The sequence below is a fragment of the Procambarus clarkii genome, chromosome 1 (genome assembly GCF_040958095.1).
Source record: "Procambarus clarkii isolate CNS0578487 chromosome 1, FALCON_Pclarkii_2.0, whole genome shotgun sequence".
Taxonomy (NCBI): Eukaryota; Metazoa; Arthropoda; class Malacostraca; order Decapoda; family Cambaridae; genus Procambarus; species Procambarus clarkii.
The window spans coordinates 23,366,624-23,389,103 of NC_091150.1; the positions used below are offsets into that span (position 1 = coordinate 23,366,624).

Here is a 22,480-nt window from a genome sequence, read left to right on the forward strand (position 1 = left end):
TCTTCCCTATCAATTTTATCAATTCCTGTTACTATTTTGTACGTAGTGATCATTTTTCATCTTCTAGTATTGGCATATTTAATGCTTTTAACCTCTCCTTGTAGCTCTTGTCCTTCAGTTCTGGGAGCTACTTAGTGGCATCCCTCCAAACACACACCGAAACTACGACGTTGGTACAACGTTCGAACAAGTTTTAACTCCACCTAACCAGTTATAACAACCAATATAGCAAGTTGTAACAACGTTCCAATACGTCATAAACACGTTAAGCCAAGATGTAACAACTTTATTACAAGTTGTTACAAGCGGAAAATAGAGACAGTTTCGGTTTGTGTTTCCAGGGACGTCTTTGCACCTTTTCCAGTTGACGTGTTCCAGGTGTTGGTGTGTCGGAGTTCACAAGCCGAGGAGCTCCCTGTACAGGAGCAAGATGGTATTAACATCCAAGAACAATAACGAGAAATGGCTCAAGTTAGACTCACAGGTTCTTGATGCCTCTGGCCGTGTTGATGATGGTGCGTGTTGTCTCTGTGTAGCCGGCCACTCCGTGGTACAGCAGGGCTCCCCAGCACACAGCCACAGACCCTGCACAACACCTCTTTACATGACTTGTTCATACAAAAGAAAATATTCATGTATAATAAGAATTTTATCAATTGAAATCATAGGTGAAATTCACAGAAAATTGAAACTATATTTATATCTAAACTGTTGCATTTGTTTGTCTCATTAGATAAGATACATTGAATCCTCTGGACAATTTTATAGATGATTTTATTATATTTAATGTGAAAAAATGCCATGTTATGGAATGTGGAATAAGAGAAAATAGGCCACACACGATCAACAAAATTAGGTGAAATGACATTAAAAACTCGACGAAGAAAGAGATAATCTATTACCCTAATGTTAACTAGTCAGCATCTCCCCCAATTGGGAAGATTTCCCCAACATGAAGCTGTCAGGAACTTGCTAATCCTCCCCACATCCCCATTGGCAGTCCAGACGGGGGGTTCGATCCCATCGTAGGCTCTCAATATTGCTTAAGTTATGTATACAGTACCTTTGTTTTGATCATACCTCCAGGACGGGATCCGGGTACGGTGGGCGTGCCATATATACCTCCCGGCCAGTCCATCTTGGTGAAGTACTGGTGGTGGCGGAACGCGCCGCTCCGGTACATCACCACACTTGAACCCTTAGGAGCGTTCCCGTACTGAAAATGTGCTTAAAATTTAATATAAATGACAAGAGCGGAAATATGCAGGTTATCCATTTACATTAAATCACATGAATGTGATGGATCTATGAAATAACATAAGAGTCAAGTGATTTTTACATGTTGAAATGTTGTTACAATTTATTTACATTACACATGACGTGAGATAAACAACTCTACTATGGCACAAAAGCTTATTCAAATATTTTTCATTGTTCAACATTCATTATGTTGTTCAGACTAAAGTTGGACTTTAAGAAGAGAATAAGTCACAATAACTGAAACAAATGACCCAACCTCCATGTATATGACACTCATCATTACCCACGTCTTCCCTCTTGCCTTATACTGACTCTCCCTCACTCCCCGCCTCGTCAACACTTCCCTCTTGCCTTATACTGACTCTCCCTCACTCCCCGCCTCGTCAACACTTCCCTCTTGCCTTATACTGACTCTCCCTCACTCCCCGCCTTGTCAACACTTCCCTCTTGCCTTATACTGACTCTCCCTCACTCCCCGCCTTGTCAACACTTCCCTCTTGCCTTATACTGACTCTCCCTCACTCCCCGCCTTGTCAACACTTCCCTCTTGCCTTATACTGACTCTCCCTCACTCCCCGCCTCGTCAACACTTCCCTCTTGCCTTATACTGACTCTCCCTCACTCACCGCCTTGTCAACTCTTCCCTCTTGCCTTATACTGACTCTCCCTCACTCCCCGCCTCGTCAATACTTCCCTCTTGCCTTATACTGACTCTCCCTCACTCCCCGCCTCGTCAACACTTCCCTCTTGCCTTATACTGACTCTCCCTCACTCCCCGCCTCGTCAACACTTCCCTCTTGCCTTATACTGACTCTCCCTCACTCACCGCCTTGTCAACTCTTCCCTCTTGCCTTATACTGACTCTCCCTCACTCCCCGCCTTGTCAACTCTTCCCTCTTGCCTTATACTGACTCCCTCACTCCCCGCCTTGTCAACTCTTCCCTCTTGCCTTATACTGACTCCCTCACTCCCCGCCTTGTCAACTCTTCCCTCTTGCCTTATACTGACTCTCCCTCACTCACCGCCTTGTCAACACTTCCCTCTTGCCTTATACTGACTCTCCCTCACTCCCCGCCTCGTCAACACTTCCCTCTTGCCTTATACTGACTCTCTCTCACTCCCCGCCTCGTCAACACTTCCCTCTTGCCTTATACTGACTCTCCCTCTCTCCCCGCCTCGTCAACACTTCCCTCTTGCCTTATACTGACTCTCCCTCTCTCCCCGCCTCGTCAACACTTCCCTCTTGCCTTATACTGACTCTCCCTCTCTCCCCGCCTCGTCAACACTTCCCTCTTGCCTTATACTGACTCTCCCTCACTCCCCGCCTCGTCAACACTTCCCTCTTGCCTTATACTGACTCTCCCTCACTCCCCACCTCGTCAACACTTCCCTCTTGCCTTATACTGACTCTCCCTCACTCACCGCCTTGTCAACACTTCCCTCTTGCCTTATACTGACTCTCTCTCACTCCCCGCCTCGTCAACACTTCCCTCTTGCCTTATACTGACTCTCCCTCACTCCCCACCTCGTCAACACTTCCCTCTTGCCTTATACTGACTCTCCCTCACTCACCGCCTTGTCAACACTTCCCTCTTGCCTTATACTGACTCTCCCTCACTCCCCGCCTCGTCAACACTTCCCTCTTGCCTTATACTGACTCTCCCTCTCTCCCCGCCTCGTCAACACTTCCCTCTTGCCTTATACTGACTCTCCCTCTCTCCCCGCCTCGTCAACACTTCCCTCTTGCCTTATACTGACTCTCCCTCTCTCCCCGCCTCGTCAACACTTCCCTCTTGCCTTATACTGACTCTCCCTCACTCCCCACCTCGTCAACACTTCCCTCTTGCCTTATACTGACTCTCCCTCACTCACCGCCTCGTCAACACTTCCCTCTTGCCTTATACTGACTCTCCCTCACTCACCGCCTTGTCAACACTTCCCTCTTGCCTTATACTGACTCTCTCTCACTCCCCGCCTCGTCAACACTTCCCTCTTGCCTTATACTGACTCTCCCTCACTCCCCACCTCGTCAACACTTCCCTCTTGCCTTATACTGACTCTCCCTCACTCACCGCCTTGTCAACACTTCCCTCTTGCCTTATACTGACTCTCCCTCACTCCCCGCCTCGTCAACACTTCCCTCTTGCCTTATACTGACTCTCCCTCACTCCCCGCCTCGTCAACACTTCCCTCTTGCCTTATACTGACTCTCCCTCACTCCCCGCCTTGTCAACACTTCCCTCTTGCCTTATACTGACTCTCCCTCTCTCCCCGCCTCGTCAACACTTCCCTCTTGCCTTATACTGACTCTCCCTCACTCCCCGCCTTGTCAACACTTCCCTCTTGCCTTATACTGACTCTCCCTCACTCCCCGCCTCGTCAACACTTCCCTCTTGCCTTATACTGACTCTCCCTCACTCCCCGCCTTGTCAACACTTCCCTCTTGCCTTATACTGACTCTCCCTCTCTCCCCGCCTCGTCAACACTTCCCTCTTGCCTTATACTGACTCTCCCTCTCTCCCCGCCTCGTCAACACTTCCCTCTTGCCTTATACTGACTCTCCCTCTCTCCCCGCCTCGTCAACACTTCCCTCTTGCCTTATACTGACTCTCCCTCTCTCCCCGCCTCGTCAACACTTCCCTCTTGCCTTATACTGACTCTCCCTCTCTCCCCGCCTCGTCAACACTTCCCTCTTGCCTTATACTGACTCTCCCTCACTCCCCGCCTCGTCAACACTTCCCTCTTGCCTTATACTGACTCTCCCTCTCTCCCCGCCTCGTCAACACTTCCCTCTTGCCTTATACTGACTCTCCCTCACACCCCGCCTCGTCAACACTTCCCTCTTGCCTTATACTGACTCTCCCTCACACCCCGCCTCGTCAACACTTCCCTCTTGCCTTATACTGACTCTCCCTCACACCCCGCCTCGTCAACACTTCCCTCTTGCCTTATACTGACTCTCCCTCACACCCCGCCTCGTCAACACTTCCCTCTTGCCTTATACTGACTCTCCCTCACTCCCCGCCTTGTCAACACTTCCCTCTTGCCTTATACTGACTCTCTCTCACTCCCCGCCTCGTCAACACTTCCCTCTTGCCTTATACTGACTCTCCCTCACTCTCCACCTCGTCAACACTTCCCTCTTGCCTTATACTGACTCTCCCTCACTCCCCGCCTTGTCAACACTTCCCTCTTGCCTTATACTGACTCTCCCTCTCTCCCCGCCTCGTCAACACTTCCCTCTTGCCTTATACTGACTCTCCCTCACACTCCGCCTCGTCAACACTTCCCTCTTGCCTTATACTGACTCTCCTTCACACCCCGCCTCGTCAACACTTCCCTCTTGCCTTATACTGACTCTCCCTCACACCCCGCCTCGTCAACACCTGTTAAGGGTGTGAGTAAGTTCATGTTGGAGACTGTGGCTGGACACGGGAGGGCGCGGACGTGCCTCTGACTCCTCCGGTGCCTTGCAAATCTGGTGTTTACGATTGGTGGAGTTGCTGTTTTTTCCCCCGTCAGGTGTTTGTGTGTCGGGGCGACGCTGCTATCAGTATGGGGTCGTCCTCGCCTCCTCCATGACGGTCCGTGTCGGCTGGCTTGAGGCTCTCACATAAGGTGGATTATGGAACATTGAGAGCTACGGTCCTCGACGTGTCTGGTGTCTGGTTGGCTTTTCAGGTGCTTCGAGAAGTCACGGCTGTGATGACCCCGGTGAAGAATGGTTGTGCCTCTGTATGTGAGGTCAGGAGGACTGGTCGGGGACCGGGTCATGGGGACGTTGAGCCCCGAAATCATCGCAAGATAACCCACAAGGGGGTTGATGTGAGGCAGACATTTTCGTGTGTGGCAGTGAAGGATGCACAGTTTATAACACCAGATGCTCTCATCCTTAGTGTACTGGATCAGTGTTACACCAAGAGGGCACCAAGATGGCTCCAAGAGGGCACCAAGATGGCTCCAAGAGGGCACCAAGATGGCTCCAAGAGGGCACCAAGATGGCTCCAAGAGGGCACCAAGATGGCTCCAAGAGGGCACCAAGATGGCTCCAAGAGGGCACCAAGATGGCTCCAAGAGGGCACCAAGATGGCTCCAAGAGGACACCAAGATGGCTCCAAGAAGCTGTAAGTCTATCTTGATCCATTTCTCGCTATTATTCTTAGATATTAATACCGTCCAAACAGTGGAAGGTTTGGACCCGAACAAGCACGACTACGGGAGAGCGAAGGGTCTACTAGATGCCAACCGCACCATCAAGATGGTCCTTAAAAAGGATATCCGTTCTTCTGTGATGGATGAATTAGGGCATAGAGTGCGTCTCCGCTACCAACTTGTTCTCGCAAATTTAATAAGTCAATATTGACTTATTAACTATGTGCATAGGTGATATACTAAACATAATAGATACCCTTAAAAAGATTCATAGAAAACACCGACCTTACCTAACCTTGTTAGTATCTTAAGATAAGCATCTTATTGCTTCGTAATTACAATTATTACCTAACCTATAATAGGTATAGGTTAAGTAATAATTGTAATTACGAAGCAATAAGATGCTTATCTTAAGATACTAACAAGGTTAGGTAAGGTCGGTGTTTTCTATGAATCTTTTTAAGGGTATCTATTATGTTTAGTATATCACCTATGCACGTAGTTAATAAGTCAATATTGACTTATTAAATTTGCGAGAACGGGTTGCCGCTACACGGGACAGCACAGGACTGGATATAAATGTGGATGTCCTGACCATGTGGCTGCCAGCTGGGCTCTTGAGCCGGCAGACCAGATGTACATCCTCTGAGACGTGAACTTTACTCTGATGCATTTGGAAGATGGGATTTGACAGTTGGCTCATGACCCCTAGTGGTGCAGGGGTCATGACCCCTAGTGGTGCAGGGGTCATGACCCCTAGTGGTGAAGGGGTCATTCACGTGACTGCTGCGGCTGGCTGTCACGACCTGTGTGGTCTAATAGTTAAATAACAATGTTGTTTTAGATTCAGCTACTTAGAACAAAACTTTTTTGTAACGAACAGCGACTCTGAACTTATTATTCAGAGTAACTGAATCTTAAATAACAACAACAACGGTGTTGGGGAACATTGCAACGCGAGCAGCCACCGCGGACGGACGCTTGCCTCTCCTGCTGGCAAGCTCAGTTACTCACCTGTCAGCAAAACCACTCTACTCTAGGCAAGGTGCATAACCATAAGAGGTCAGCTCCACTCTCTTCCTGAGCATACTCGGCAGAAGACCGAGGGCCTCCTTAAGTAGAGCATTGCCGGGTAAAGTACCAGCAAGCCTGAACCACCCCCCAGGATATCCATCGCCATTGCGACCAGTTGATGGGGTGGCTACAATGTGCCACAAACGTCTCTTAAGTTAGGACCACCTCACTCGACGGTCATGCTTTCACCAAAGATGACATCTTGAAGATCCTCAAGGACGGAGCCGGCATCACACCCATCGACATTGGTCAGGAAGGGGTGGATATGGTGCTCTACTTCTCGTGTGTGGAGGACCTTGAAAAACTCCTGACATTCGATGTAACGCTTCGCCAAGAGCACCACCTCCTTCCTCCACTTCCCACGTCAGTACCTCGTCGAAAGGACAATTTTTATCAGCAGGACCAGCCGCTGGATTGCGGACAGAAAAGGAAGAAGGATCATTTCCAACATCGTGAACGAAAACCCGAACCTGGGCGTATTCGACCTTGAGTTCTGCGACTCCGACAACGAGCACCCAACCATGAAGCTATCTTTTACCTCTGTAGCCACAGCTACTTAGGCTGCCACTCAAAGTCTCTACTGCTTCAGCATTAAGATTTCACCTCTCCAAGTGAAGAAGGAACGATACCATGAGCTCCAACAGTGCTTCAAGTGCTACGAGTTCTCCCACCCCACCAACAAGTGTCTGATGCTCGTCCAGAAATGCAGTATCTGCGCCAGGAACCATCATTACTCAATATGTAAATCAGAAACTCGTTGCTGCCTGCTATGCAAAGGTGAACACTCCGCGATTTCCCACCGCTGCCCGCGCAGGAACGAAGTCATCAAGGCCCAGGTTGGATCCAAGAAATCCAAACCCCCTATATCCGTCGCTGGAGCTCCCGGCACAAAACTCAGCACCTCAGCTACCACCAACCAACCAGAAGACTTCCCAGTCCTACCAAACAGTGGCTCCTCCCACCAGGCAACCCGGCCTCCACATTGGGGAATCAAGGACCAACCAGCACCCTCACAGTCCCTTGCCTCACGTGCAGGCATTATCCCTGGTCTTATTCAACTAGCGGAGAGGTTTGCCAGACCAGATAACCAACGCTTCGTCAAGGAACTCAATGCACTGTACCTACTCAACAGCCTGGACCCTGTCATTGCCCCGAACGCAAATCTCTGCCTTTACTACCACTGGGGACTGCCACAAGGACGACCACGAGGTCGATCTTAACACAAACTCCAGCACCACCCAAAACCCAGGCAGCTCAAACGGAAATAACTCCATCTCCAGCTCCCAACGCTCAGTTGGAGCTCTATCGCTGCTGCATGAATGCGACATCTACCCCGTACAAGCCCTCCGCATGGAGGCCACCTCACCAAACTCCAACGACAGTACAGCCATGTCAACTGGTAGCAAGTCTCAGTCAAAGAAAAAATGCATGACCTAGAGGTCTACACTAACCCACCAGCTCTGTAATTGGCACACAGCCAGCTCACCAAAGACAGCCCCCCCCCCCCCCAAAAAAAAAGATAGTGTGGCAAAGACTTTTGGCTGCCGCTTGGGCCTCTTCGTGCCGCCCTGGTGCCATGTGTGGTGCCATCCGTCTACAACGACCCCAAAATGTTGGCCTTGGTGGTGGGTGAAGCCCTGGCTCTACTCTCAACAACTACGAAGCTTCCTCTCCAGACTACTCTTCCATCTCTCCCCACTTCCTGCTCACACTTTACCTGTATAATCCATTGATTAATTGATTGTTGAAGAAGCTACTTCGCTCCCACCCTATGATGGAGAAATCAGTTAAGTCTAGTTCTTTCATGCCGTGCCCCTGAGTTCTGTTATTATTTATAATACTATGTCTAGCAAGAGACCCAATTATTGGTGTTTAGTGCAATTACACAATATTGTATTATAGATATGGGGAATATTAGTTACTAGCGTAGTGGGGTTTGGTGAAATAAACTGTTAGGTTTACTAACAATTATCACTATCCAATGGGGCCCAATTGCGCCCTCTCATACCTTTGGACGACAGTAGTGATTGTGCATTGTGATTAATCACAGGGGGCCGGGCCTGGGGAGTTTCAGGTGGTGGGCTTCATCTCTTGTAAAGTTACCCCTGGGAGAACCCTCCCACAAGTTACCACATATATATTGGTGAGTGCTACAACCACTAATTTAACTCTAACTAGCTTTGGAAGTTATAACCCCCGGCAGTAACACTGGTTAACGTTCAGGGAGCGATTCGCCCCTGGCGTCGTCTCCTCTTGGCCCTGTTGTTGAGCTCAAGAAGCTGGATGGTTAACGTCCCGGGTAAGATTGTGTAGTTTAGATGTGGCTGGGCCAGTTGAGGCCCGCCCCTGGTGACACTGAGGGTGTCCTGCAGCTGTTTGCCTGCTGTAGGGTGCCCAGGTGCTGTGCAGTGATGGGGTCCACCTGGACGAGTGATGCTGCTTTGGGGATTCAGGATGAAGGTGGATTTGTGGTGTCTCCCATTGGCGTGGATGATGGTGGAAGCAATAGCTGGCCCCCCGATGGTGGATAACGCTGATACTCCGGTGTTGCCTAACCAGAATAACACCGGTTAACCTCCCTCTTCCAACTGGTTGGTGCTCTGGGGGCTTCCGGCAGCTGCAGTGGTTGCCGGGAATGAACCAATGTTCTGTAATGTTAACAGCGGGAGTAGGCTTGTTTCATCGCTGCCTCTGAGAGATGTGCCATTTCGCAACGGCAGTCTGATGGCTGAAGTTGAGGGATGTTGTGGTGACGGCACAGACGACTCTTCTGACGTGGTAGCTATACGGATGTGGAGTTAGTGCCGTCTGTGGCTGGGGGCCGGGGTCAGTGGCCCTGTGGACCAGGCTGTTGGTCGTGTGTGCTGTGAGGGGGAGGCCCGGGGAGAGGGGGGTGATGGTAGTTAACGACACCACGTCCCGAGTGATTCGGTGAAGATGGTGTTGTGTAAGGAGGCTGAAGAGGGGTTCTTCGGTGGGATGAACAGTGGGTGCGTTCATAACTATGTTCTTCAGGTGGTTGATCTTTTGGTGTTCACTGTACTCCGGCTTGCGTGAGTGGGTCAGGGCGGAGTCTATCACAGTCTGGTGTTTGGTGGAGCGTAGCGCTGATTGGCTGTGATGGAGTAGTTTGTGTCGATGTTGTCTTCTCTTGTATATAATTATTATATAATAATTTATTGTGTGGGGGGACAGGAAGCCAGAGTGTGTTCATACACGGTAGGCTTATATCAAGGTCCCCCCCCCCCCGCCCCACAGGGTCGAATTACTGACCTCCTTCCCTCTCAGGATGCAACCCCGCAACAAGCTGACTAATTCCCGAGAACCTATTTACTGCTAGGTGAACAAAGGCAGTAGGTGAAAGGCAATGTGCCCAACCACTTCTGTCAGGACCCTTGACTGTACAACCGGGATCCTAATGCTCAAGAGTGCGTAAGGGGGACGTCTTATCTAAGTGGTCTCTCCTACCTAATGTTATGTTGTTTCACACTGTAGCTCTTGTGTGTGTTTGGGTTGGAACCATGTTTGGGTTCCCTGCATATCTTAAGTGATTCATTTAAGTACCGATGGAAGGCAGTACACTTAACGATGGAACTTACACTTAAGTGCAAGTTCCATCGGTAGTGAAGGGTTGTATTGTAATAAGTTGTATAGAGCTGTGGAGGGCCATAGTGTTATATTGTGTAGTTCGTGTTCTAAACCTGCCCGAAACGCTTTGCGTATTAGTGGCTTTAGGCATTGTATGTACTAGCTCTATCTATAAAGCCAACAAACTTTGTAAAATCTCTTTATGTATGTACCTTACCTAAATAAAAAATATTATTATTATTATTAAACTAGTCATTACCGCAGACGAATTAATATATGTTCCCCCTTCGAATGGGATATTAGTGGACAAAGTTGACATTTTCCAGGCGTAGCGTCCTGCCTGGCGCCCCTGGTGAGGCAGGACATTGGCGGTTCTTGTCCAGGTGTAATGGGCACCAGTTTGGAAAACTCAAACAAACCCAGCACCAGTTTGGTGTCGAAGGATTTTTTGAGTTTGGCTGCGTGTTTTCTGTTAATAGAAGTTATGCAAATTAACAAGACAAGAACAAAGAAAACGGGTTATCTTGAGGTTATCTTGAGATGATTTCGGGGCTTTAGTGTCCCCGCGGCCCGGTCCTCGACCTGGCCTCCACTCCCAGGAAGCAGCCCGTGACAGCTGACTAACACCCAGGTACCTATTTACTGCTAGGTAACAGGGGCATTCAGGGTGAAAGAAACTTGGCCCATTTGTTTCTGCCTCGTGCGGGAATCGAACCCGCGCCACAGAATTACGAGTCCTGCGCGCTATCCACCAGGCTACGAGGCCCCCCGTGGGGTGGTGGGAGTTTGTGTGTAGTTTGCTCACGTAGTTCGTATTGAGTTGTTTGGTTGTTTGAAGCTCAGGTTTACTCTTATCTTGTTTGTTCAATATTGTAACTGTGCGATTTCAGTGTTTTTTTTTTTTATTTGTTTTTTCTGTAATTAAGCTGATGTATGTGTTGTTTCTTGAGGACGGAGTGGCCAATCTTGAGGACGGAGTGGCCAGTCTTGAGGATGGAGTGGCCAGTCTTGAGGACGGAGTGGTCAGTCTTGAGGACGGAGTGGCCAGTCTTGAGGACGGAGTGGCCAGTCTTGAGGACGGAGTGGCCAGTCTTGAGGACGGAGTGGCCAGTCTTGAGGACGGAGTGGCCAATCTTGAGGACGGAGTGGCCAGTCTTGAAGACGGAGTGACCAGTCTTGAGGATGGAGTGGCCAATCTTGAGGACGGAGTGGCCAGTCTTGAAGACGGAGTGACCAGTCTTGAGGATGGAGTGGCCAATCTTGAGGACGGAGTGGCCAGTCTTGAAGACGGAGTGACCAGTCTTGAGGATGGAGTGGCCAATCTTGAGGACGGAGTGGCCAGTCTTGAAGACGGAGTGACCAGTCTTGAGGATGGAGTGGCCAATCTTGAGGACGGAGTGGCCAGTCTTGAAGACGGAGTGACCAGTCTTGAGGATGGAGTGGCCAATCTTGAGGACGGAGTGGCCAGTCTTGAAGACGGAGTGACCAGTCTTGAGGATGGAGTGGCCAATCTTGAGGACGGAGTGGCCAGTCTTGAAGACGGAGTGACCAGTCTTGAGGATGGAGTGGCCAATCTTGAGGACGGAGTGGCCAGTCTTGAAGACGGAGTGACCAGTCTTGAGGATGGAGTGGCCAATCTTGAGGACGGAGTGGCCAGTCTTGAAGACGGAGTGACCAGTCTTGAGGATGGAGTGGCCAATCTTGAGGACGGAGTGGCCAGTCTTGAAGACGGAGTGACCAGTCTTGAGGATGGAGTGGCCAATCTTGAGGACGGAGTGGCCAGTCTTGAAGACGGAGTGACCAGTCTTGAAGACGGAGTGACCAGTCTTGAGGATGGAGTGGCCAATCTTGAGGACGGAGTGGCCAGTCTTGAAGACGGAGTGACCAGTCTTGAGGATGGAGTGGCCAATCTTGAGGACGGAGTGGTCAGTCTTGAGGATGGAGTGGCCAATCTTGAGGACGGAGTGGTCAGTCTTGAGGACGGAGTGGCCAGTCTTGAGGACGGAGTGGCCAGTCTTGAGGACGGAGTGGTCAGTCTTGAGGACGGAGTGGCCAGTCTTGAGGACGGAGTGGCCAATCTTGAGGACGGAGTGGCCAGTCTTGAAGACGGAGTGACCAGTCTTGAGGATGGAGTGGCCAATCTTGAGGACGGAGTGGCCAGTCTTGAGGACGGAGTGGCCAGTCTTGAGGACGGAGTGGCCAGTCTTGAAGACGGAGTGACCAGTCTTGAGGATGGAGTGGCCAATCTTGAGGACGGAGTGGCCAGTCTTGAAGACGGAGTGACCAGTCTTGAGGATGGAGTGGCCAATCTTGAGGACGGAGTGGCCAGTCTTGAAGACGGAGTGACCAGTCTTGAAGACGGAGTGACCAGTCTTGAGGATGGAGTGGCCAATCTTGAGGACGGAGTGGCCAGTCTTGAAGACGGAGTGACCAGTCTTGAGGATGGAGTGGCCAATCTTGAGGACGGAGTGGCCAGTCTTGAAGACGGAGTGACCAGTCTTGAAGACGGAGTGACCAGTCTTGAGGATGGAGTGGCCAATCTTGAGGACGGAGTGGCCAGTCTTGAAGACGGAGTGACCAGTCTTGAGGATGGAGTGGCCAATCTTGAGGACGGAGTGGTCAGTCTTGAGGATGGAGTGGCCAATCTTGAGGACGGAGTGGTCAGTCTTGAGGACGGAGTGGCCAGTCTTGAGGACGGAGTGGCCAGTCTTGAGGACGGAGTGGTCAGTCTTGAGGACGGAGTGGCCAGTCTTGAGGACGGAGTGGCCAGTCTTGAGGACGGAGTGGCCAGTCTTGAGGACGGAGTGGCCAGTCTTGAGGACGGAGTGGCCAGTCTTGAGGACGGAGTGGCCAGTCTTGAGGACGGAGTGGCCAGTCTTGAGGACGGAGTGGCCAGTCTTGAGGACGGAGTGGCCAGTCTTGAGGATGGAGTGGCCAGTCTTGAGGATGGAGTGGCCAGTCTTGAGGACGGAGTGGCCAGTCTTGAGGATGGAGTGGCCAGTCTTGAGGACGGAGTGACTAATTTTGAGGACGGAGTGACCAATCTTGAGGACGGAGTGACCAATCTTGAGGACGGAGTGGCCAGTCTTGAGGACGGAGTGACTAATTTTGAGGACGGAGTGACCAATCTTGAGGACGGAGTGACCAATCTTGAGGACGGAGTGACCAATCTTGAGGACGGAGTGACCAATCTTGAGGACGGAGTGACCAATCTTGAGGACGGAGTGGCCAATCTTGAAGACGGAGTGGCAAATCTTGAGGACGGAGTGACCAATCTTGAGGACGGAGTGGCCAATCTTGAGGATGGAGTGGCCAATCTTGAGGATGGAGTGACCAATCTTGAGGACGGAGTGGCTAGTCTTGAGGACGGAGTGGCCAATCTTGAGGACGGAGTGGCCAATCTTGAGGACGGAGTGGCCAATCTTGAGGACGGAGTGGCCAATCTTGAGGACGGAGTGGCCAATCTTGAGGATGGAGTGGCCAATCTTGAGGATGGAGTGGCCAATCTTGAGGACGGAGTGACCAATCTTGAGGACGGAGTGGCCAATCTTGAGGACGGAGTGACCAATCTTGAGGACGGAGTGACCAATCTAGAGAACGGAGTGACCAATCTTGACGACGGAGTGACCAATCTTGACGACGGAGTGACCAATCTTGACGACGGAGTGACCAATCTTGACGACGGAGTGGCCAATCTTGACGACGGAGTGGCCAATCTAGAGAACGGACTGGGAACCCACGCATGACAAATACTCTTCAGCTAATAAGTATAATGTGATAACCTTGGCGCGTGAATGAGTGAGTTACCTTGTGAGTGTCGGCGGAGATGCTAGTGACGCCTGGCACCCGGAAGTCAAAGGGCGCCAAGGGGTAGCCGGCGCGCTCCATGAAGGGGAGGAGGAAGCCGCCCATACAGCAGTCAACATGGACGGGGACCCCGTGGCGCCGGCCAAGAGCACCCACGCCCTCCACGTCGTCAATAATGCCGTGTGGGAACCCGGGGGCAGAGGCTACAAGCTGCAGAGAGACAGCGTTGGTAATTAGTAAAGTTCTGCCACGTTTAAAAATACATACACGAAGCTAAACTGTACTCGAAGCACTCCATGGAGTACATTCTTGCATCATGAGGCTTCCCCAGTAGGGCCATGTTGAGAGAGAGAGACAGATTCCGTATTTATATATTGTGGTAAGTTTTTGACTCTGGTCTTAGCTACTGTCATTCCTCTACAATATAATGCCACCTTGAGAAAATTCACCAGGGCTGTGAGGTGGGCGCGAACCCTGACCAAAGTATTGCCAGCCGCATATGCTATCACTGGGCCATGGATTACTTGTGAAAAATTCTTTCAACCGGATTTCTACTGAAATCACACGAAGTCCCGAAGCCAGTCCATTTTCTGGTTTTCTTGCTTCTTAACCACATTCTTAGAAGGAGTCTAAAAAAAGCAAAAATTCTCATTCTTAGACTCTTAGAAATGGACTCATTCAGTCCATTTGTTGCTTCTTAGGTAATTTAACTAAACATTGAGTGATGACTATAATGAGGCAGCAGTCTTCATGATAGATTAAAACAACAGATCAGCAGTCAAGGAGAATTTAGCTGAATATTTGGAATTATTCAGAGATTTATGTAATAAAAAGACGCTTTATTGAGTGAAACACTATAGGCGTTGTTTTGACTTTTCCTTTCCTGATTTTTTGAAAATTTAAGGAAATTTGTGACCTTGATGTGTTAAGTGGCTCTCGAAGGAACACACTTTGGTGGCAGAAGACCATCCAGTAAATTTAGTTATATTTTACTTTTGCTGGGTTAGGTTAGGTTAGGTTAGGTTAGGTTAGGTTAGGTTAGGTTAGGTTACGTTACGTTACGTTACGTTACGTTACGTTACGTTACGTTACGTTAGGTTAGGTTAGGTTAGGCTAGGTTAGGCTAGGTTAGGTTAGGCTAGGTTACGTTACGTTACGTTACGTTACGTTACGTTAGGTTAGGCTAGGTTAGGCTAGGTTAGGTTAGGCTAGGCTAGGTTACGTTACGTTACGTTACGTTACGTTACGTTACGTTAGGCTAGGTTAGGCTAGGTTAGGTTAGGCTAGGTTACGTTACGTTACGTTACGTTACGTTAGGGATATTTTTCATTTAGCTATATCAGGTTAGGCTTACAATGTTTTTGTTCTTTCCAGAGGTATTGGGTAAGACTTGCTGGACTGTCAACCACTGACAGTTGGGACTAATTTGCTCACTGTGCACAGTACTCTTTTATATGTTTGTAAATATTTAATTATAGGTATTGTATGCATTGTTAATATTATAGGCAATCAACTTATGGCTAGTGATTGCAGCGTATTTTGCTACGGTAAATAATTTTGTTTCGAGGCAATGGGACAATTTTAGTTAATGGTTAGGGTACAGGATAAGGAAAATCATGGTTTATATCCATACATACGATTTTTTTAAACTCCACATGGGGGGGGGGGGAGTTGTAGGGGCCAGACACTTATCCTCTTCACTCTCTTCTTTCCTTTTCTTTCTTATCTATTTTCTCTCCTTTCCCTCCCTCCCTTCTCCCCTCTCTACCTGCCCTGGTCCGTCTCAGATCTCAGCTAGTGGCTATGGAGTCATAAATATTACTTGTCTGTCCCTTTCTGGACTGCTCGAGTCATTCAGGTTACAGCCACCTGGAACCATTAAGTGTAAGTCACAAGTCTCCCCTCGTCCCGTGGTTACAACGGGGCAGAGGGAAGTGGCTTGGCATAAAGTGTACATCTCTCGGGATATATGACAGATAGAATCCAGGTTACTAGGCTCCATGTGAAAACCAAAGCCTAGTAAGATTAAACCCTCATCCAAAAACCCAAATAATCCAAGCCTCATCCAAGTCCCAAATAAGCCCTTATCCAAAACCTTCTGGGGTTTTGGATGAGGACTGATTGGACTAGGTGCCACGGGCAGGCACGGGCTGTGATTGGGGAACGTGGACCCTTTATGTTAGCTTGTCATTGGCTGAAGGTGCCAGACCCTAGGCTAAGTTCAGGCGATTGGTTGTAGACCTAGGAAGGGGTGGAGCTTCTGAGGGTAAGGTGCCTACAGGGGTGGAGCCTAGACTTCACCTTGAAGGATGCCAGAGCAAAGGATTTTAGTGAGAACTGGGTGTGGGAAGATGAGATCTGTTGAGTTTCCCAGCACAATGTGTAGTCCATATATCTCATGCCTCTTAAGGAATATGATGTCATTCTAGCTCAGGGTTATTTAATCTGCATTATTAAATAAATTTGCTTTTAACTTGTCTCCTGAGTATTTTCATACTTTCCTTAATTAATATCTAAGATATTGATCTTGAGATGATGTGGACATCATCTATGAGCCACCTGTGTTACCATTTAATGAGTAAATATTTCCACGCTGTAATTTATGAAGTCAAGATAGAAGGAATTCCATTCACACAGTGATTATCAAAAAGGGTTGAGTTCCCTGAGTACTGGCGCTTGTTGGCTCATCTCCAGAGTCAATTACCCTAATTACAACAGTTTCAAGGAGGAGTGGTGGCGGCATTTATGTGTTACACGAGTAGCCCCTATTAACCATCCAGGCTGTAATTGATTGCAGAGATATCTTTTACACCTTGGTCATTTCTCCAGCTTTCCCTGATAGCTAGGGTGAGCATTTTCCGCTGTGTGGGCGGACACATTCCAGTACTTATGGGGTAATAATATACAATTATTATACAGCCTTATAGTTACAAATTAATGACAACCGTTACAATAGTGGAATTAGTCGTTACAATACCGCTGCCATGACGCAGAACAAGGCATTCACTCAAACTCGTTAGTACTGATTATGTCTACGATGTGACCCGGCCGCAGCCTTCAGCCGACTCCTCAGTTCTGTTGCTGATGTCGCAGCGTGTGGAGCTGCCTGTAGTGTTTACGGCCGTCAGATCATGGGTAAGCTCCTCTGCTTCAAAGCTAAGAGCCGGCCATCCTTGGACTCTTATTGCTACGTGTCATTTCAGACGACGAGCCACAATAACGAGGCTGAAGATAAGTTGACCGTACCGGATGGATGCTCGCTTGACTGTTTTGTTTGGATGCTCGACTGTTTTGTTTGGATGCTCGCTTGACTGTTTTGTTTGGATGCTCGCTTGACTGTTTTGTATCGTCAGATCAGCAGATCTTCCCACATCAGAAGATGGAGAAACTACTCCATCAGTTTGTAGTGTTTGTCCGTCTTCTGCTGTGTGGTTTGCTCATCATGCATCACCTTAATATGATTTCATAGTGCACTGGACTATGTTGTCCTGCGGGTGTCTTTAACTTTTGTGCATTGTGTGTTGCAGTATTGGCTGAAGCCTAGATAAGACCAGGGGCCAGATTCACGAAAGTACTTATGCAAGCACTTACGAACGTGTACATCTTTCCTCAATCTTTGACGGCTTTGGTTACATGTATTAAACAGTTTACAAGTATGAAAACGTCCCATTCAACTGTTTTTATTGCTATAAACAGCCTCCTGGTGCTTCGGAGCTCATTAACTGTTTAATAATTAGAAACAAAGCCGGCAAAGATTGAGAAAAGATGTACACGTTCGTAAGTGCTTGAGTAAGTGCTTTTGTGAATCTGGCCACAGAGCTGTAGCCTAGGGACTCGGCCACCGTGGGATTACATAATACAGGCCAGGCCGTGCATTAATTAATATATGTAGCTTATAAAAGGTTGTGAGAGAATAAGGGGTATCAGGCAGTCGCAGTCAAATAGATGTGGAGGAAGACCTCGATACAAAAACAAAAACATTTTGACATATAAAGAGATCCACAAGTGCCGTGACGCATTATTCATTGATGCATCACGCTATTGTGATTTCTGTGTGTTTTGACATATATATATAACAAATCGTGACAGTTATAAATATGCAAGCATATATGAAAAAGTTTTTAAATTGTAATAAGTTGTAGCCTATCCCCCGCGGGGCAATATCTATAGGGCCCATGAAAGCCTCATACCTCCACTATTCCAACGGTCAAGAGGGGACTTACCATGACAGTGTTGCCATTGATAGCCCTTCGCATTGCCGACAGGTTCACCTTACATGTTTCTGGGTCCATCTTCACCTGTTGGAGAAAGTACGTTCCTTCACAATTTGAATTTCATATCAAGATACAATTATTATTCAATTAAGGCGGTTAATAACATTTCATTCAGTTTGTGGTTTCACTGTTATGGAGTGTCTCAACACCCTGCCACACAACACATAACCCAACCCGATCACTTCCAAGACGAACCAAAATATTGTCATTTCTTTTCGTTTCCTATTACCTGAATATACCTAAGAGCCACTAAATCTCTCTCTAGTGGCATCGATGAGGACAAGAAGCCGGCGGCATGTCAAAGGTCCCCCCATATTTGTCCTGATTATTTTATCATGCTGGAACTTGAAATTCAGGAGTGTTTTGATATTTACGGCTTCAGCGGGTAGGCGGTTACATGGGTATATAACTATGGGAAAAGAAGCCTCTCATGTGGCTTCATGAGCATGTTTTGATTCCAGCTTGCCATGTCGTCTTGCCTTTTCCTGGGCTTCAGGCTCCAGGTACTCAGGATTTTCTTCCCTGTGTGCCACCTGTGCCACCTTGTACAGGGTTACCTTTTTAATTTGGTGTGTTCAAGATTAGTCTCTGAGGCTGGCTCACCAAGGTGGGGGCCTCGCCTTGGGCTGTTCATGGGTCTTGTTTTCTCTGTTGGGTCCTCGGTTTGGGATGCTCTTTTGTAGTGTTGTTGTTGATTTAGAGACGACGACGATCGTGGGATCGGGAGCGCCCCGGCGTACCCGTGAAGGGTTAAGGCAAAGCCCGGTAAGGTGAAACACCAAGCATAATTGCGAAACAAGTGACGAAAATCACTGGAAACTAATATGCCTCGCGGCATAGAAACGCAGACAGGCTGATGATTGGGGAGCCCCAGGAGACCCTCAGGGTGACAAGCACCGGCCCCGCCCCACACAGAGAACACCAGGTAGCAAAACCAAAAACTCGGCCCCCAGCTAAAATGCAAAGGTTATCCAGTGCCCTCCGGGACAGCAAAGGTCAGCGTGATCACGACTGAGGGCACACCAGGAGCCCACCAAGACCCACCAACTCCCGACACCTTTCGGCCAAGCCGAAGCTAGACTCCGTCACTCTGCTGGGAGAACCAGCCAGAACACATGAAAAAAAATCTATCAACAATCCGGTGACCCGCGGCGATGTGCGCGCCAGGCGTCATACAACCGGACCGTTGAATAGGGATGCCAAACGGCAGTATCAAATCCAAAATCGCAAAACCAAACGTGATCCAGCGGCTCCCAGGTGGAGGAGGCATGCAACCGTCCACTCGGCATCAAGGTTGAACCAGGAGTCCCTTTTGTAGTGTTGAGACACACTGGGAGTCTTCTTCTTGAGTAGGTGCAGTTTGCATGAAGAATTTACCCTCCTGATGACTGCGCCAGGACAGATGTTGGGAGAAGCGATGACGGTGAGGAGGATAAGAATGTCAAAAGTGCTAGTTGCGACGTGTCGTAGATAGAGGAGTGGCGACTAAAACAGAGGTGGATGGTAGAGGGAGACTTGCCTCACAGTAGGGCGGGACGTCGAGTTCATGGCGTCAGTTGATCCATGGTGTAGCGTTGTGTGCAAGACATCTACTAATATTTCCCCGGGAACTTGTATATTGGAAAGCGCAAGCAGTACACTTCCCAAATCATCCACGTGTCAAAGGACACCCGGCCACCAGGAGGCGCCTTTGGCTGAGACATCCTATCCGGCACCAGATAAACAAACTCCTTCACCCCCGGCACCCAGATAGGTTGAAGAGCACCATGGGTTCGGAAGCACCCAGGCATCTCGATAAGGGCCCAACACCGGACCTTCACAGGTCACGACCCCGGCAGCCGGGACAAGGCTCTCCCCAGACCGGGGCAACGAAGGAAGAGGAACCGCAGGGGACACAGGCGCGGCATCGACCCTGCCACTGGGCACAGGAGCCGACACCCCCCGGGGCACACCTTTCTTCAGCACCACGACGAGATCCCGATCATCAGGGGGCAACCCCCAACTACATCGGGGGACGCCAGAGCACCATACTCTCCCACCTCCTTCCAAGGCACACCATGAAGGGGAAATACACTCCGAGCCCACGGCGAATGCTTCAAGACAGGCCACACCACACCACTCCCACCAGGCTCCACCGCAGGCATGTCCACCATCTTCACACCCACACGGTCCACACCCACACCGTCCGAAGAGTCCACAACGCTCACACTGTCCACATCATTCAGGGAAACAGCCTCAGAACACTGGCATGCACGCTTCTGCAAAGGGATTAAAGCATCAGAACTACAGTCGCCGACACACACAGGCACGGCAAGCACCTCTCCCTGCCAAAGTACCCCCTCCAAAAAGGCAAAACCCTCGTCCACGGGAGCCGGTACTACATCCAGAGGCGGGGGCGGGACATGGACCTCCACTGGGACATCCTTCACTACACGCAGTGCAGGCGACAGCCCAACACCCACACACACCGGCTCAACAACCCCAGGGGCCACAGCAGTTACCAGACATGTCGCACAGGCCGTAGAACTCGCCTCAACAGCCGAAGCAGCAGACAGGCAATCAGGCGCCTCAGGCACAGTAACCATTCATCCTCAGTACTGTCCAAACGCAACAGGGGCAGAAAATCCTCTGCACGAAAAATATGCACCCGACCAGTTGCGCCCACGTCGCACGCTGCACCCAGATGACCCTCGTGAACACACCTATAACAGGTGTGTGGTTACCCCCGATGCAGGCAGCAGAGCATGTAACCCAACACGGACATCGACGACGGTACACTACACTTCAGCGACATCGTCAGGGTGCGGGAGCCATCAAGCATCCCAGCACAGTGCCCGGCAACGACCTTGTTCCAACGAACACTTAACACTGTCCCAAATCACTCAAAACAGGAGGCTAAAAAGCCGTCCTGAAATTCGAAGGGGGCACCATGCACTGCCACAGACGTCAAGGTGACACTAAGATTCACCACCTTAAGTGAGCCAGCTGAATCAGGGAGAGGGTAAACACGCCCCTCACAACGCTCGAGAAACGCCTGAAAGGCAGCCTGGAGGCAGAACTTGACCACAGCACAGTTGCCCTGAAGCAGCTGGACGCCCACCAGGTCCGACAGGTGCACATGAAGCACGTCCACCAGGGCGACACCAACCAATGGATGGTCCACCGGCACCGTAAACGCTAGACCAGCCGACAATGTCCTCTGCACTGGAGGGCGAGACGTCCCCATGGCTAAGGCAAACGTCACCCTGTCAGTGGCAAACCACCACCAGCAGGACAAACAAGCAATCACCCAACGTAAACACTAGCCAGTGCGGAGAGACCTCAGGAGCGTCCGACCTGGCCGGTGGTCACCACGCAACTCCTTCAGATGAACTTGAACCAGAAGTCCAGTGTGTTTGTTTACATGCCGTCTTGCAGCTCAGGTATTATGCTGCTTGTGGCTCCCGTTTTCTTTGGTGAGCGGCCCCAATGCCTGGGGTACCTGCTTGGTTTTCCTTTCGGCCCCTTGGAATCCCCTTAGGTCTATGTTGTGGTCTTTATGGAGAGTCCAGCAAGCCTGTTTTGCGTTTTGCGAGTTTGAGTGGTGTTCATCGTCTTTGCTACCTGATAATAGTTCTTCTGCCTCCGCCATGCTGCTTATTGGGTTGGGAATGTTTATGACCCAGAGTCCTGTGAGGTTTGTTCTCACTTGGTTTCTGCATTAACGGATTCTACCTCCCTGTTCGAGTCTTTCCAGGCAGCTGCCACTTTATGGGCTATGTTTGCCCATGTTTTCATTTGTGACATCTTGATTGGCTGGATGTCCTGGAGTTGGCCTCTGTTGTCTTAGGGACTCAGGGTTGGAGGTGTTGGTGACCTTCACCTGGACTTGGTTCGCACTTCCTCCTATGGGTGTGATTTGCCCCACTTCTGGTCTTTTATCCCCGTTTCAGGCTCTGAAGTGTCTGAGGGTTTCGTAGTCAGTTTGGGGCTTTACTCTGGACATAACTCGGCATTCCCTGGAGTTGGTTCCTTCCAAATCGACGGTGGAGGAATTTTGAGTCTTCTGGTCCCACCGGGGACTTAGCATGCTCGCTTTCACATCTGCCTCCATGCCCTAAGCCTTCTCATTAGGAGGACACCTTCCTCTCCCCGCTCATTTCTAGGTCACGTTTGGCGACTCTGACTCATATTTTCCGGAGGTTTCTGTTCTCCTGTATTGCACCGTTGGTAGTTTGTGTGAATTTGGTTCGGTACCTCCTGCATAGTTTGGGCCTCTTTTTCTATGATGGATCCTGCCTCTTTTGAATTCTGGTCCATCTCCTCTTGTTGATTACAGTTTGTGG

General features: G+C 49.6%; 1 protein-coding gene across 2 annotated transcripts in view; it reads right to left on the reverse strand.

The window, feature by feature from the left end:
- Window positions 1–22,480, reverse strand: part of LOC123752784 (sphingosine-1-phosphate lyase) — a 76,228-nt gene that overhangs the window by 14,538 nt on the left and 39,210 nt on the right. The window contains exons 7-10 of one of the 2 annotated variants that reach the window (XM_045734841.2): window positions 18,105–18,179; window positions 13,882–14,091; window positions 1,081–1,216; window positions 483–585 (exon numbers count right to left, since the gene is read on the reverse strand). In XM_045734841.2, coding sequence (XP_045590797.1) covers window positions 483–585; window positions 1,081–1,216; window positions 13,882–14,091; window positions 18,105–18,179 — 524 coding nt within the window. The remainder of the gene's footprint in view (window positions 1–482; window positions 586–1,080; window positions 1,217–13,881; window positions 14,092–18,104; window positions 18,180–22,480) is intronic. The other variant, XM_045734908.2, reaches the window with a different exon arrangement.